A 16,909-nucleotide genomic window follows, 5' to 3' on the forward strand; every position below is an offset into this window, starting at 1 on the left:
TACTTCTTACTTTTTCAAGCCAGACTCGTTACTTTAGTTTTATTCTGTATTTGGTGGCATGATCTCTCTCCTCTCACTGTGCGTGAAAAAAAAAGTGTTTTCTTTTTTTCTTCATACATTACCTTACATAGTAATAGCTACTTTAGAAAAGTGTTTTTTATTTTAATGGTACGTTATGGATGAGACAGAGGGAGTTAGCAATGTCGACATGACTGAGAATAGAGACATTCCTGATCATCCATGGCCATATATGAGGGAGATGTTCGAAATTGTCGGGGTCATAAAGGATTCCTGGCGAATGCGCTGCATGTCTATAGTGTCTTTTTGTATTAATGTATTATTATGATGTGAGGTCCAGTTACCAGTGTGACACTAAAACATGTAGTAGTAATGGGTACTTTTTACTTAAGTATATGTCAGAGCCCACACTTCTTTACTTTAACTTGAGTGAAAAAGGGTAGTCAGTACTTCAACTTTTACCAGTCTTTTTAAACAATAGTATCTGTACTTCTACTTGAGTGAAGGATGTGTGTACTTATGCAGGTAACCTCACATTGTCAAGTTGAATAAACACCAGAAGGGACCAAAGAGAGTTGAACTACAAATTATATTTTATTTTAAGCAATATTGGCAGTGTCATTGTGAAAAGTAAAAAAAATTATCATCTGACCTTAGATACAGAGCTGCTAGCTTTTTGTTGCGTCTAATCTCCCACTTTGTCAATTTATGAAAACATTGTGATTTTACAGACTGTAACGTTCAATACAATTTCAGTCGTAGGTGAGCCTCTGATTGAATATCTGGAGGTCACTACACCAGAGTGGGTTTTAGATCAACTGTGATTTTAGAGTCAGTTCAGTTCACCTGGTGACTGGTTGGCTCTCTGTAAGAGACATGTTTTGAACCCATCCGTAAGCTACAACTATAAGAAATATATTTATACTAAGTCAACAACCTGTACATGTACAGTATGGTAGAACTCTATATCCATATTTTCTATAAGTTTGCATTCTTTGTGAAATCATAATAATAGTTGTAATCCTTGGCTCTGAGCCTTATAGGTGGTTGTTTGATCAAATGAGGATCAAATAATTTGTCATTATATTTTGAGTTAGCCGTCCGTATTTGGAAAAGTCAAGTGGCTAATCAACAATGGCCTACATCTTTAAAAAGGAAATGCATTACTTGGTAAACCAGGGCTAACAATGTGTTACAGATAGAAGACTCCAAAAACAATAAAGTAAAGGGTTGGGCCGCATGGCGATGCAAAGGAAGAATACTTTAAAAAGCAAGACATATATTAGCGAAAAAGAGGCTATAGAAATGACAAAATCCACACAGGACTTTCCTGCTTTCCACCTATTGTGTTTTGAATGCAGTGAAGAGGGTGTGTGTGTGTTGGAGGTGAGGTATTTTGAACAACTATGGAGTTGTGTTGACAACTATATTGTTTTTGTAAGTTCTTCCACAACTGCATTCAAACTGTTCTGGATGGTGGCTGTGTTATCTGTGGGGCTGTTTAATGTGAAACTTGTGTTAACACTGAACAGTGATATTAATCATATCAAAAACAGTCTGGATTTAACTCAACGTGGAACAGCATATCTATATTTGTTATGTCTCTCAAATGATGCCAAATGGCTTCAGGCATCAGCACCTACTAAATATATGAAAAGTTCAGACATCTAATGACTCCAGACTAACAGTCCTCTCTCCACCCATCCACTGGAAAGACTTGGAACATGACCAATGCTTGATGCATGGCAACCATTTTCACACCCAACATATAAACTCAGAAGTGTATTGTGTTGCACTGTGTTCATGGGGTTGAACCTTCAGATCTTTTTTTTAAGAAGTACTTTCAAAATCAGTGCTCCATAAAGAGCTTGATATTTAGATTAGGTCCCATTTGAAACCTCCACACACTTTGTACATCTGTTTGACGAGATAACCTAGATGTAAACAATATTCACGGCAGATGTGTAAGATCTCTGGATCGAGCAACGCCCTAAACCCGGAAAAAACGGACTTGTGTAATCATTCACTACATTTATAAAGACATATAAACACCTTGCAACCAGACGTATCCACACCCATCGCACAAGAGCTTAATATTTGTTTATCCAATAAGAAAATATATGTGGCAAGTTAAATGAAAAATATACAATTATTAATACAACAATTAGTGAAGAGTTCTATATATTTTTTGGGTGATTAAAAACTTGATTGTAATATAATTTTCCCTTTCCAGAACATCCTCAGGTTCCATCCTTGGTTTATAGAAGAGAGGTCAAGTGTATGAAAAAGGCAACCTCCTGTGTTGTTTAAACTTCCTTCTAAAAGTCTGGAAAAAGGCCAAATCATGCAATCGCTTTCGCCTCTGGCAGGAACGCCTCCCAGTACTTTATCAACTAAAACAAAGAAGAGAAAACATTTTAAGGGTTATATTACATCCTGATGTTCCCAAGCTCGGCTGGAGATGTTCACTGCATTACATCCATCCTTACAGGGTTTTTTTTTTCTTCTCCAACCGAAGTTAGGATTATTATTAAATTTTTATTTTGTTTATGACAATGAGCAGGAAGTCACCTGTTGCTGAGACGTAAGAAGAGACTCCAGATATTTGACAATCAGTCTTTTGAAATCTCTGGCCTTCTCTTTCTGCAAAATAAAAATACATGGAAAATACTACATTTGCGATTACTTACTAAAAAGATAAATAAGGACTATTGGTACTTCATATTTCTTCCACCCAGGCAACAAAGAAACGCAGAAAAATGTAATCGTTGGAGTTGTACCTCAAAGCGGAGGACTTCCTTGCGGACAGTAGCAGACACTCTGTCAAAGTCTCTCTCGTACTGCGTCACCTTGGCTTCCCACTGTAAAAAAACAAGTAGTGAACTATGAGTTTTCATCTCATGAAAACATGACGGCCACATTCTCTCCCTTTCTGTCTTACTTTCTCCCCCTCCCCTCGTACAGTCCTCATCTGGGTTTTGTCCTATCATCACATGTAGAACATATGCAAAGACTGTAGGTCTTGAGATTTGACCTTCAGCAGTGCCATGCTGTGTGTGTTTGTAGATAAGGTCCTGAATACTGTTCAGGGGTCGTGCTTGTAAATCAAGATGTAGGAAATACTCTCGACTCATTTCTGGATGACTCAGCAACATTTTCATCTGAGCTACTACTTACTATGCAACAAAGTGGAGTTTATAATGCAGACAACATGTTTTCCTTTGTTAATCCAGTAAATTGCAGTCGGCTCTGTAATAGTGAATGTCATCTTTATTTCCGTTTGTGCCTTTACCTATTATAGTGCTTTGTGTCTGGTTTTTGACCTTCGCATAAATCTACCTTTTGAATGACTAAGAACCGGTAGGATATCTGCTTTGTACCTCTGAGATCTCTTCCTTGGCCTGCTGCAGCTTGTCGGGTTTGTTGGCCCACAGGAGCTTGGCTTCAGTCTCACGCTTCTTCTGCAGCATGTTTTGAGCATCCTGCCAGCGTTGCCACACTTTCATTCGCTGATCAAAAGATGCCTGTGGGACACAGGTGAAACTGCCTGCTAACTGCACTGTAACAAGAGAGCAGACCTATTTCACAGGTGAAACTGCCTGCTAACTGCACTGTAACAAGAGAGCAGACCTATTTCACAGGTGAAACTGCACTGTAACAAGAGAGCAGTCCTACTTCACAGGTGAAACTGCCTGCTAACTGCACTGTAACAAGGGTCAGTCCTACTTCACATCAAGGCAGGAAAATGTTTCTATATTGTTCTTGTTTTAATCTCTATGGTTACGACATCTGTCACCCTCACCTAAAGCAATGCAGCAATATTAGCTTTAACTGATCAGGAATTGCACTGGGACACTGGTGTGCTGTTTGTAGTTTGTCTTTACCCTGACAGAGCCTAGCAGACGGATGTAGTCGGCTAGCATCTCTGCGAAGCCAAACGAGTCGTTGGAGGCCTGATCCTGGTGGAGCTGCTCCACCTTGTCCTCCACCTCAGCCAGCTGAGAGAGGGCGCGGGACAGAGCCGTGTTGTCCTCAGAGCTGCCCAGCATGGCCACGCTCTTGGCAAAGCCAGCCGTGTTCACAGACAGCTCTGAGGCATGAGGACACAAGAGAAGATTTGTATGAATAGAGGAACACACTTGTTCCACTTGGAGTCATTTCCTGTCAGGTGAGCAGACTATAGCCCCTTCATCCCCTCAATATGATTGGACTGTCCCCCCCCATGACCACTCCCCTGCATAGAACACCCCCTCCTATAGAAATCACAAACACGTAAATGGAGTTGATGAATGACTAACCTTTCCTGTGGTTAACCAGAGACTCCACCATGACAAGGAGCTTCCTCAGCTGCTGGTCCTCACTCTCCACCTCCTGCAGCTTCTCCTCAAACCACTGCAACCAAGACAGACCAACCTCTCAAACCACTGCAACCAAGACAGACCAACCTCTCAAACCACTGCAACCAAGACAGACCAACATCTCAAACCACTGCAACCAAGACAGACCAACATCTCAAACCACTGCAACCAAGACAGACCAACATCTCAAATCCCTGCAACCAAGACAGACCAACCTCTCAAACCACTGCAACCAAGACAGACCAACCTCTCAAACCACTGCAACCAAGACAGACCAACATCTCAAACCACTGCAACCAAGACAGACCAACCTCTCAAACCACTGCAACCAAGACAGACCAACCTCTCAAACCACTGCAACCAAGACAGACCAACATCTCAAATCCCTGCAACCAAGACAGACCAACCTCTCAAACCACTGCAACCAAGACAGACCAACATCTCAAATCCCTGCAACCAAGACAGACCAACCTCTCAAACCACTGCAACCAAGACAGACCAACCTCTCAAACCACTGCAACCAAGACAGACCAACATCTCAAACCACTGCAACCAAGACAGACCAACCTCTCAAACCACTGCAACCAAGACAGACCAACCTCTCAAACCACTGCAACCAAGACAGACCAACATCTCAAATCCCTGCAACCAAGACAGACCAACCTCTCAAACCACTGCAACCAAGACAGACCAACATCTCAAATCCCTGCAACCAAGACAGACCAACCTCTCAAACCACTGCAACCAAGACAGACCAACATCTCAAATCCCTGCAACAAAGACAGACCAACATCTCAAATCACTGCAACCAAGACAGACCAACTTCTCAAACCACTGCAACCAAGACAGACCAACATCTCAAATCACTGCAACCAAGACGGACCAACCTCTCAAACCACTGCAGCACAACCAAGACAGACCAACCTCTCAAACCACTGCAACCAAGACAGACCAACATCTCAAATCCCTGCAACCAAGACAGACCAACATCTCAAATCACTGCAACCAAGACAGACCAACTTCTCAAACCACTGCAACCAAGACAGACCAACATCTCAAATCACTGCAACCAAGACGGACCAACCTCTCAAACCACTGCAGCACAACCAAGACAGACCAACCTCTTAACAGATGCACCGTTTTGTTCTTAACAGATATACTGTGTTTTAGTATGTAGGGCAGGGATCAGCAATAAGGGCTTTTGTTTGAATTATGCAGTATCAATTATAACAATATCTTCCTTGTAAATTTACAAAAATGTCCCCGTTTAAACCACTACTCCCATGTACCCTCATTAATGACTGAGCAAATGAATCACTCGTCGTATGATAACCTATAGCTTATTCCTAAGCAAGCACACCAAATGTGTTTATGTTCAAAGTCCTGGGAGCTCTTAATGATTGTTCCCTTCATGTACCAGTACACAAAATTCAATTAAAACACAATTAGGCTACATATCACCTTGATCTTTGAAAAGGAATACTCACAACATCTGATTCGTTCATCTTGATGGTCATCTTACTGACAGCGTCAGTGGCCTTAGAGATCATCTTAAGGAATCCAGCACCGCTCAGAGCTTGGGTGCTCACAGCTCTGGGCAACTTCCAACACAAATATATACGCTTATTATGTCTCTGCTGGCTACTCAACTGATTTTGTAATGTACCAAGAAGTGGCCTGTGAGTTATCCACAAACCTGATGAGTCCTCATAGTAAATGTGTTTTATGATGATATTCAGAAATGATTGAATGAGGAAGAGGGACAGGTTCTCTTATATGTTGCCCAAGCCTTAACTGTAAATAGAAATGTGTTCAACTGACAGCCCTAGTTAAGTAAACATGACAGGTTTCAGATCACCTGCTCATTCTCACCGCTCCCAGTTCTGGGATCACCAAACTCATTTTGGTAGTCTAATTTTATAAAGACTTCTCCTGACCTAAACACTTCTTTAGTTTGGAGGGACTGAACAAATTTCCCCCAAATAATCTCAACGACAATTTAAAATGGACAACACAATTAACACAATCTCACTTTTATGGACCAAGTGATGCAAACCTGTACCCAAACTTGCCTTAGCACGAAAATTTGCATCACTTACCTCCTCCCTCTCCAAGAACTCTCTGACATCAGGGTCCTGCAGCAAAGATGGGTGGTAAACTACCCGCTGCAGATACCTGACAGGTGACAAAATAACAATTACAAGATTTCACCCAGATAACCAATGAAGGACCATTCTTTGTATCCCCACACAACACATTAAAAAAACAAAACAATAAAAAGGTCCACAATGGCTGTAATCAAGGTGAAGCTACAGGCTTCCTTAGGATGTGGTAAATTTAGAGAAAAAAAACAGGGGTTGTTGAGAAGGCCCTACCTCTCCAGAGCCGCTCTCCTCCTCTCCACAAACTCAGCGGATGAAGGGTCCTCTTTCCCCACCTTCACCTTCGTCATGCCTGAAGACACAAGTCAGGACCATCAGAAGACGGACATGTTTCAACTGGAACATCCTACAGAGATGGTTCCCCCCTCACCCAGGATGCTCTTCTCTGGGGGTGGGGGCACAATGAAGCCGTTGTGGGCATGCTTCTCAGAGAGCTTCTCATACAGGCCCAGGAAGTCACTGAAGCGCCTACGGACTGTGAACGTCTTGCTGCGGAACATGGGAAGGGTGGTCTGGAGAAGAAAACAAGAGTTGTGACCTCCAATCCTGGAATATATCTTCAACAAACTAACAGGAAATGTTAAATGGTTAAATTAAAATCCCTAACACAATTAATTTCGGTATGAAACAGTATTAATCTAATAACTATTGGAGCTATTAAGGTTTACCTGGGTGGATACTTTGTATCCCATGTATGCATTCATGCCATCTCCTGTAAAATAACAGAAAATAATTGAAACCTGGTTGAAAGACAGGTGTAGATAGACCTTTGTTAATGTGCATATTTCTTGATTTTTTTTCCATGGGATTAATTAAGTACCTACCAACGATTACTACCCTTGTGTACATCCAAAACATTTAGAGATCATTTAAAATAAATATGTTCTCCAATTTTATGGCCAAAGCTGCATATTCACCAAGAGAGAGCTCAAAGACATAGACTACTTATTGATCTTACCCACTTTCTCTGGGTTTGTTATAGAGATATTAATCTCAAATTTGTCTTCACTTTCCTCCTCCTCCAACTGTGAGAAAAAAAATAAATGCCAAAAGGTTTGCATATAAAAGTATCTTAATTTACAGACGGTTTTATTGCATACCCTGTGCACATCTTATGATTTGTATCAAATGTATTTATTTATTAAGAGCTACTAATACGTACACAAAAGACAACTTTAGTTCCAAAACCTCAGGCTAGAAAAGCTAACAAGATGCCAATCAAACACAGATGATATAAAAACATTCAAGGCAAATAAAAATATAAAAGCTCATCAAGGTTCAATACCTCCTCCTGGGCAGTGGACTGTGGTTTGGGCACACTGGCTGTGGCAAAGACGGCGGGTGCAGACACAGTAGGTGCCACCGTCTCCTTCTGTTTCCTTTCCCCTCGAGGGCTGTCCAAAGACAGCTCCACTGTGGCTTCTGAAGAGAAAAGATGAACACAATTAAGACAAGGATGTAAGTCACACATTAACTGCACTTGTGCTATTCTGGAGGTTTATACTGAATGCACACATAACCTGGAACTTCCCATGTGTGTTGGATTGTTAAAGTACTTGTTTTATATTTGCATGCTTTTCACTTCTCATTATGTAGATGTTGTGTATTGTTATAGCGCACTGTTGTTAATTGTTCAGTGGTTAAAGGACAGACCTCTTCAGCACACACCAACTGAATCATGTTGTGTTCTACAGATCAGAACATCTAACCGGCAAGAGGACCAACCTGCAAATATATCTGTTTCCTCATCAGAATGGACTCCATTGGTCTTGGAATTGGCACTACTGCTGTTGACAGGGTTAGCAGAGACCGAGGACAAGCCTTCCTCTGCGAAGATATCAGTGGCGTCCTCGGTAAAGCCATCACTCAGAGGCCCACTGATATTACCAGCTTTAGCCTCAACAAGTTTTTTTGGGGGTTCCTCACTTATTGTAACATTTGCTGATTTCCTTGAAGTTCCACCTACTGGTTCATTGAAAAGTTCCTCATCAGGGTCATTAAATAAGCTTGTTTTCTGTGGCTTGATTAGGTTCTTTTGTAATGGTTCAGTGAACAGATTGCTCGATTCATTGTCAAAGAAATCCCTTGTTGTATTGGAAGTTGGGTGTTTCTTGCCAGAGTTCTTTAGTAACAGTTCAGCAAAGAGGTCATCCTCAAAGAGATCTCTTGGGGCCTCATTATCTATGTTCATACTCACTTCTGTGATCTCACTGACAGAAGTAGCCTGAATGTTGTCAGCTAGCGGGTCATTTTGAGGAGCTGGCTCTTTTTGAATTGATGAATCACTGAAGATGCTCAAAATGGGTCCACTCAATGCCTCAGTGACTGCCTTGTCAATGTCATTTTGTGGCATGTCATCAGTGTCAATTGCTGGTTCACTGTTACCTATTTGTGGTTTAACTAAACCTTCAATGTTCTCAGACAATTCAGCAACATCACTTTCTGCTTCTGTAATGTCACTTGGTTCTTCAATTTCATCTTTTGTTACCTCAATAACACCTGTCTTTTCGTCAGGTTTTTCGATCACATCTTCAGACAAGTCAACAATGTCACTTTCTGATTCTATAATGTCACTTGGTTCTTCAATTTTGTCTTTTGGTACCTCAATAACATTTGTCTTTTCGATCACATCTTCAGACAAGTCAACAATGTCACTTTCTGATTCTATAATGTCACTTGGTTCTTCAATTTTGTCTTTTGGTACCTCAATAACATTTGTCTTTTCGTCAGGTTTTTCGATCACATCTTCAGACAAGTCAACAATGTCATTCTCTGATTCTATAATATCACTTGGTTCTTCAATTTTGTCTTTTGGTACCTCAATAACATTTGTCTTTTCGTCAGGTTTTTCGATCACATCTTCAGACAAGTCAACAATGTCACTCTTTGATTCTATAATGTCACTTGGTTCTTCAATTTTGTCTTTTGGTACCTCAATAACATTTGTCTTTTCATCAGGTTTTTCGATCACATCAACAATGTCACTTTCTGATTCTGCACTGTCACTTGGTTCTTCAGTTTCAACTTTCAATAGTCCCACAGCATCTGTGAGATCACTGATAATGTCATTGGCTGGTGTATTGATGACAACATTCTCAATTTGGCTGACATGCTCGGTTTTGTCATGACTGAACAAGTCAATAGTTGGGTCTTTTATGGAACTGCTGGGTTGTTTAAAAATGTCACTTTCTGCTGCTGCAGGATCATTTTCAGCATCCAATGGGTTGCTCTGTACATAGAAAAAGAAATGATTAAAATCTGGCTCTCAATTAACGGTGAAATATGAAGTGTGAGCATCTATTGGTACAACATTATAGATTTTTTGCAGACAGGTATATACACTCACTTTTGGCCTATTTTCTTTCCAAAACAACTTAAATGAAAAGAAAAGGAGATACAGAAAAGTATGAATCACATTCTATCAACTGAACTATGTTTTCAGTAACGAAAAGTTAGTGTTAAACAATTTCAGATTTCATTTGGAAATGACTATAAAATCTGGCGTCTGAACTTTGACTGTTGATTTTAAGAAAAACATCCTGGTTATGCTGCAGGTGGCCCCACACTCACATGACCGGAGGCTGAGCCAGCCTTTTCAGCAGCAATGGACAGGGGTTACTTGGGTATGCTGCAAACTTAAGTACGAACATGAAACTATTTTTAAAACTGAGATTTAGTTGCCAGTTTACACAACACACAGCTGTGCCTTTAACACAGCCAGAACAAGTAAACTAGGAAAGACCGACAGGCTGAAGAACTTTACACTGCCTCTGTAAATTGAGTTATTTGGTGTGTAGACTGACGTTTTATTTTTGTCGGGGGAAGGGGGGGCGGTTGTATAAGACAGCAATTTGATGACCCGCAAACGACTCGATTCCATACCTAGCCACAAGTCTCCCCTCCACACAAGCCGAACCCAGCATTATTATTATTTTTTGGGGAGATCAGTTAAAAAGGTCAGCTGCCCATATGGCAAGGTAAACAACAGTAGAGCTACGTATCATAAGACAGTACTGCAGCAGCCTAAACAGGACAGGTCAAAAGATGAGTACGGGACAAGTTAACTTATGAGTGTGTTGCCTAATTTATGGGTTTAATGCTGTTCAGACTTCTTTCTAATGCTGGCTGGTTAGTTCAGCAAGCTAAATAACAGCACACAACAGCAGATAATACGTTGTTGCAGACAAACTACAGAGAACGTTAGGCTCTTGCAAGGGCTAGTCAACTTAAGTTCAGACGTTAGCTACGTACTTGTTACCTAGTGACTGATAGGCTAACCAGCTAGTTGGCTGGTAAAAATGAAATACACTGCATTGTCACGAGCTTAACTTGCAGATTTTATTAGCTGACTAGCTCTTCACAAGCGGGCCTTGAGCTGGTACTACTAGGAAGTGGCTAGCTAGCTAACTTTTCCTGTATTATTGGATTGCTCAGACTGTAGCCTACTACTTTATTACTATTCGTTTTAATAATTTGCTAGCTGGCTGAACATATAATTAAATTAGCTAACACTTACCGAGTCAAGAAAAATGTCTTCTCCGTCATCACTGTCTTGGGCACCAACTTCTTCAGTCTCAAGTTCTTGATCCTCGGACTCTGGAAAGGGAGGAGGACTACGCTCTGAACTAGTCGCCATCTTCATACATAGGTTAGCAACCTAGCTATTAGCTGAAACCGACTGTGGTTGCAAGGAGCGAAATGCCAGGTTTCAGCACAGGATAAGGAAGTCAGGATAGAGGTGCATTCAGAGTCGGGATGAAGAATGCATTTTTAGCTAGCTATGAGGGGCCAGTTTTCATCTTCAACAAAGCGACAATAACATACTGCAAACGTTCCAAGCAATGGCGCGGAAGTATTTTAGTTAAAACTAGGCTACCTTAGACTGTGAATGCACCTGTCGCATTCTGACTAGTCCTACGACAACATTCACACAAACAATATTTACATTTCAAATCTATGAGAATACTACTGATGTGTTAAAAACTCATATTACTAATATAATTACAACTATTTCGCAATTAATGATTATCAAAAATATTTGGTAACCAGCTGATGATCAGTATTTGTTTATCTAATCATATAATGTATAATAATATTCAAGATCTCCTAGTGCTGGCTTGACGGCAGCTAGTCTTACGCATCATACCACAACAATATAACACACTCTTGAACATAGCTCCTGATCATGCGGTACAAACGAGGACGTTTAGCTTAATATGCAATGAATGTAATAATCTAACTATATGATTTATTCAGGCTACTGCTATTCACTTTTGATTTTGTATGATTGTTATTTACATGTGCATTCTTCCCCGTAAGATCTTAAGGTTGTTCTGGTATGCACAACTAAGTTGCCACAGCATAGGTGGCCAACGTATCAGACTGCTAGCTATCAAACTATCTACGTATTGATGTCTCGTCGCATTCATGGAGAGAGTGGCGATGCAGCTGCACGGGAGCCACTACTCTTCGGCGACTTGTATCCATCGTGCCTCGACTCCGACGAAGGTAGCTCTAGCTAACTTGCTAGCTAGCAAAGGCAGTCATGCATACCAGCTATCACTAGCTATCCCCCAAAGTCATATCTGATCATTAGGGCTGCACATACTGCCAGTCACACAACTACACAGTGCTACCAGAAATTCTGAACATCACTTACCTGGGCTGAAATCAATAATTAGTAATTGCTAGAGCAACACTCTAGGCGAACAACTATAGGCCTTAGTTCATAAGTGACCTTATCTTGTCAGGGTAGTTTGCTTGAAACTTGAAACTGATGTTTATATTTGTCTCTAAAGATTCTTATTGAATTAAATGCCCAATATTCTGCTATTTCATTCATTTACCATTAATACTTGAATTCTTGTTGGTAAGATACAAACTAGTTGACTGAAAGTAAACGTTTTGTTTTTGATGACATGTTAGGAGAAATTATTTTCGAAAGTAGCGCAAAAGATGCTGCTAATGTGGAGAGTGCACACAGACAACTTTCATATGAGGAAGCCATCGAGGAAGCAGGTAAAGCAAAAACATTTTGTTTTTTAAATCATATTTTCACTGTCGTTTACCCTCCCTAAACAGAATTATCTCTCCTCTTCCCTGTCATAGGTTTTGGTTTGTTTCATGGCCTCCTGTTGGTGGTGTGTGGCTGGGCCAACGCCAGTGATGCTGTTGAGATCTTATGTGTCTCCTTCCTGTTGCCAACTGCTCGTTGTGATCTGTCGATCAGCTCCTCAGACATGGGTCTGTTGACCTCCAGTATCTTTTTAGGTACAGATCTCTGCATCACCTTGTCCATGTGTTTGGGGTCCACACATTTATTTGTCATTCATTCAGATTAATTGTCCACAGATGCAGGTTTGTAATTTAACTCCATTACAATGTGCACTTACACAAAGCACTAACCCTTAACTCTTAAGCGCAAACCTGACCACCTTGCATGTGTGTGGAATAGCTCATCAGCACTATCAGGAACGATGTTGGAGGTGTTATACTTAAAAAAAATTCATTACAACAGTGGTACCCTTTAGGCTTTGAGATTGTCAATAGCCTACTTATGTCTGCTTCTCCCCTTCATAGGAATGATGGTTGGTGGGTATGTGTGGGGTTACCTTGCTGACCAGAGGGGGCGCCAGAGAGTCTTGGTGATCTCTTTGACTGTGAATGGGGTTTTTGGGGCACTGGCTAGTCTGGCCCCATGGTTCTGGCTATTCCTCATTCTGCGGTTCATCAGTGGTGTGGGGTAAATATTTCATTACAGTTGGTGGTTACGATCATTAGTGTCAGCTATACTATCGTTGTGAATACCTGCTCTGTTTATGATCAGGTGTTTTCCTGTTGTTCCAGGGTGGGAGGTTCCATCCCTGTCATCTTCTCCTACTTCTCTGAGTTCCAGCCGCGCTTGAGGAGAGGGGCCATGATCAGTGGACTGGCCACCTTCTGGATGGCAGGAAACATCCTGGCAGCAGGTGTGTGGTGGAGACCTTGCCAGCTGGGGTTTTGAACACGTGTACATATAGCTTACAAACGCGTGTGTGTGCGTATTCTTCAAGGTCTGGCGTGGCTGGTTATTCCATGGAGCTGGGCACATTTTCCTTTGGGCTCGCTGGATTTTCAGAGCTGGAGACTTTTCGTGGTGCTGTGCTCTGTTCCCAGCCTGTCGTCTGCTCTCATCTTCAGGTTGGCCATGCCAGAAAGCCCCAAGTTCCTCATGGAGGTACACCCTGATGCATTGCCACAGCACAGCTTTCCTCAAACTGACACCTTTGTCCGTTTCTTTTTCTTTGTCACAGTAACGAACCTTCTTCTAGCAGTACTGATATTGCATTACACAATGTTCTCTTTCTTATAAAATAGTTAGGTAGAAAACAGCTAGAATGTGTAGCATACCTGTATAGATGTTTGCACGTAACTATGTTTGGATGGAAGTCAAGCTTTGACCCTGGATAAGTGTTGAGTAATCTGGTCTGTCTTTCCCAGGCTGGCCAGGAAGCAGAGGCCCTACGAGTCTTTAGGTTCATGTTTGTTCTGAACAACCGACATTGTCCCAAACCCTTCCCAGTGAGTCTATATATAAATCCTTGGGACAGACTACATACCTTCGTGTGTGTCTGGGTTTGACATTTTGAATATCACATGCCTGGCTACAGTTGAACAAATATTTTACATTCCTACCTGTAAAATCTTATATTCACAGATACCTGGGCTCCAAGTCCCTCCTCCACAGAGGAGGAACAGTCTGGACACTCAGGGCCCTGGTTCTCTGTCTAACCTGCTGAAAAAGGTAAGGACACAAGTGCACAGCACACACACACCCTCTGGGTTTATTATAAAGGTTAAGTGGTCACACAGTAAGGAGTAATGACAACATTCACTGTTGTAAGACAAAAACTAGATATTATGTAGCGTTTAGGTTTCAGGTTGTGTTGATCTTGCCTGCTGCAGGCCCTGAGTCCAGTTCAGCAGCTGTTTAAGGCCTCTCTCAGGGAGAGGAGCACAGTCCTGCTCATCATATTTTACTGCATTTCATTTGGGTGAGTATCAGTAATATGTCAAACCGTTTATGTAAAAGGAACCCCAGCACCTCTGTCCTGTGATTATCCAAAGAATGAAAAGAATAATACTTCTAGTTATCTTGAACTTGATGGTCAGTCAGAAAGAGAGGAAGTTTTGGGTAGCTGAGGACTACAAGAACAACACTCCTCATAATGGGTTATGTGAAGCATGCATTAATACGACCTGTCCTCTTCTGTGTAGGTATTATGGTCTGTGGATGTGGTTTCCAGAGTTGTTTAGAAGAATCGAGAATGGAGGTTCTCCTTGTGCCAATGTCTCCCGCTCCCTGACACAGAACAACCACAGCTGCTACCCAGTCCAAACGGCAGGTAGATAATCCAAACACAGCACAACCAGTCAAAACAACAGTTGACCAACCCAAACAGCAGAACCAGTCAAAATAAAAGGCAGCTAACCCAAACCCTGTCTCGGTTTTGTTGTTGTTGCCTTGCATATTTAGCCCATCTTTTTGCTCTGAACATAATATGTAGATATTTGCTATTTAATCAACAGGTGGTTAATTAAACACACTATTACTTCAGTTGAGGAAAAAATATTAAAATATTGACCAATGCAAAGTGTTTTTGTTATTCAAATATCTGTTATCTAAGAGTGATGGTAGTGGACAAATGTAAGATGATCCACAAACTTTAAATCCATCAGATGTTATTGGTGACAAAGTATTTGTGACTTCTTACAGTGTACAAGGAGGGATTTATCACTGCAGCATCTAACCTGCCAGGAAACATATTCACCATTCTTATGATGGACACCATTGGAGGAAAGACCTTACTTTGTAGGTTTGTTTTACACAGTTGCATATTAGCAAGTAGAAATGTAGTTGAAATTTGAATATGTGTGTGTGTGTTCTAGCCTGCAGTCTCTTGCTCTCCAGTCTGAGTGTGTTTGCCATTTATGAAGTGAAGACCAAAACCCAGAGTCTGCTAATGTCCTTCCTGTTCAGTGGAGTGTCTGTGGTAGCCTGGAATGCCCTGGATGTGGTGGGCACTGAGCTGTACCCCACGCACATAAGGTACCAACTTCTAACCATCAGCCACTAATAATGATGTTTTTTTACCGTGTGTCTAATAAGTCAAGTCCGATCTTGAGGCTCAAGCCATTTCTTTCTTGGCAGGTCTTCTGCTCTTGGCTTCTTCACCGGAGTAGGCAGAATTGCAGCCATCATGGGTAATGTAGTCTTTGGCCAGCTGGTAGACACCAACTGTGCAGTTCCTGTGTTGCTGGTGTCGGCCCTGCTGCTGGTTGGAGGGATAGCCGCTCTCTGCCTTCCCAGGACCAGGCAAGCAGAGCTCACCTAGGGTGGTGGGGACATGAACTGACCAGGAGATGACACCAGAAGGCTGTTTGCTGAACATTTCTGGAATTTCTAAAGAAAAGTAGTGTGTATGTACGAGGGAATTCTTGAGATGTGACACTAAAGGCTTCATAAAGGCATGCAGGAGTCCTACTCTGGTCATCTGGTGGGTTTTTCATGTGGGATTTTTCTCTGACCTCTGTTGTAATTGACCTGATTTAATCAATCAATGGTGTAATCATTAGAATCAGGCGGTTTCTAAAGAACATGTAAAGGATGGTACTGTGGTTCTGCAGGAACAGGGCTTCTCAGCTCTGGTCTAAAGATACCAAGTTAAGTCATGATATCCTGACACACAGTATGTGGCCAAATCGCACCACTGGAACTCTGTGAAAAGAAACATTTAGAAAATGTAACTTCCAGACCTTAAATAATTTCTTGCTGAAATATTTTTACATTACATATTAAATTATGACCACCTCATGTACAGCTGTGTACTATATGTACTTTCAGACCAAAGAGGATCTGGAACTTGTGTTTGAGTTTTCTTTACATGTTGTGAAATCAAGACCACTAGTTCACAAGAACTTTTCAATCAAATCTTAACATGCCAACAACTTGTTATTTGAAAAGTTTGTAAAATGCTAGTGAATGTCTTGTATGTCCAAGTGTGAAAGAAAGCAGTCAGTACAGCATGCATCAGACAGATGTCTTCTGACTTAACCCCTCGACACAGAAAACACTGTGTTCAGATCAGGATCTATGAATGCCATAATTACATCAAGTGCTGTGACTTAGTCACTTTGTCTATAAGCAACTGTACTTATGTACAGTGTACACAAGATTGTTCATAATTTATGAAGTGTGGTCCAACATTTTGTATAACATATGATTGTTCTATTTTGTGTTTTTGTATACACTGGACAATAGTTAAAGTTCCTACAATAAATGCAAACTTAGCCACTTTATGCTTAAACGTCTTTTAATGTGTTTTATGTGCG

The 16,909-nt window shown here is 41.2% G+C and overlaps 2 protein-coding genes across 3 annotated transcripts; one reads left to right on the plus strand and one right to left on the minus strand.

Annotated features, from left to right (window-relative positions):
• Window positions 1-588: 588 nt before the first annotated feature.
• LOC134021686 (sorting nexin-1-like) lies at window positions 589-11,253 on the minus strand. Of its 2 annotated transcripts, XM_062462764.1 has the most exons (16): window positions 11,055-11,253; window positions 9,243-9,767; window positions 8,264-9,140; window positions 7,824-7,960; window positions 7,497-7,563; window positions 7,207-7,250; window positions 6,909-7,050; window positions 6,752-6,830; window positions 6,476-6,551; window positions 5,864-5,977; window positions 4,317-4,410; window positions 3,903-4,108; window positions 3,399-3,542; window positions 2,799-2,879; window positions 2,590-2,661; window positions 589-2,411 (listed from the first exon to the last, which is right to left on the minus strand). In XM_062462764.1, the coding sequence occupies exons 1-16, from the start codon at window positions 11,178-11,180 to the stop codon at window positions 2,361-2,363; spliced, it is 2,835 nt and encodes a 944-aa protein (XP_062318748.1). In that variant the 5' UTR covers window positions 11,181-11,253; the 3' UTR covers window positions 589-2,360. The 2 variants fall into 2 exon arrangements, with proteins under 2 accessions (XP_062318748.1, XP_062318747.1); XM_062462763.1 differs by having other exon boundaries at window positions 8,264-9,767; window positions 11,055-11,252.
• sv2 (synaptic vesicle glycoprotein 2) lies at window positions 10,545-16,873 on the plus strand. Its single transcript, XM_062462766.1, has 14 exons — window positions 10,545-11,186; window positions 11,858-12,046; window positions 12,464-12,556; window positions 12,647-12,808; window positions 13,118-13,280; window positions 13,385-13,506; window positions 13,591-13,754; window positions 14,018-14,098; window positions 14,235-14,321; window positions 14,483-14,571; window positions 14,795-14,922; window positions 15,294-15,389; window positions 15,467-15,626; window positions 15,729-16,873. Exons 2-14 carry the CDS (start codon window positions 11,950-11,952, stop codon window positions 15,910-15,912), a joined length of 1,626 nt encoding a protein of 541 aa, XP_062318750.1. The 5' UTR covers window positions 10,545-11,186; window positions 11,858-11,949; the 3' UTR covers window positions 15,913-16,873.
• Window positions 16,874-16,909: the final 36 nt, after the last annotated feature.

Source organism: Osmerus eperlanus, chromosome 5 (assembly GCF_963692335.1).
Source record: "Osmerus eperlanus chromosome 5, fOsmEpe2.1, whole genome shotgun sequence".
Classification (NCBI taxonomy): Eukaryota; Metazoa; Chordata; class Actinopteri; order Osmeriformes; family Osmeridae; genus Osmerus; species Osmerus eperlanus.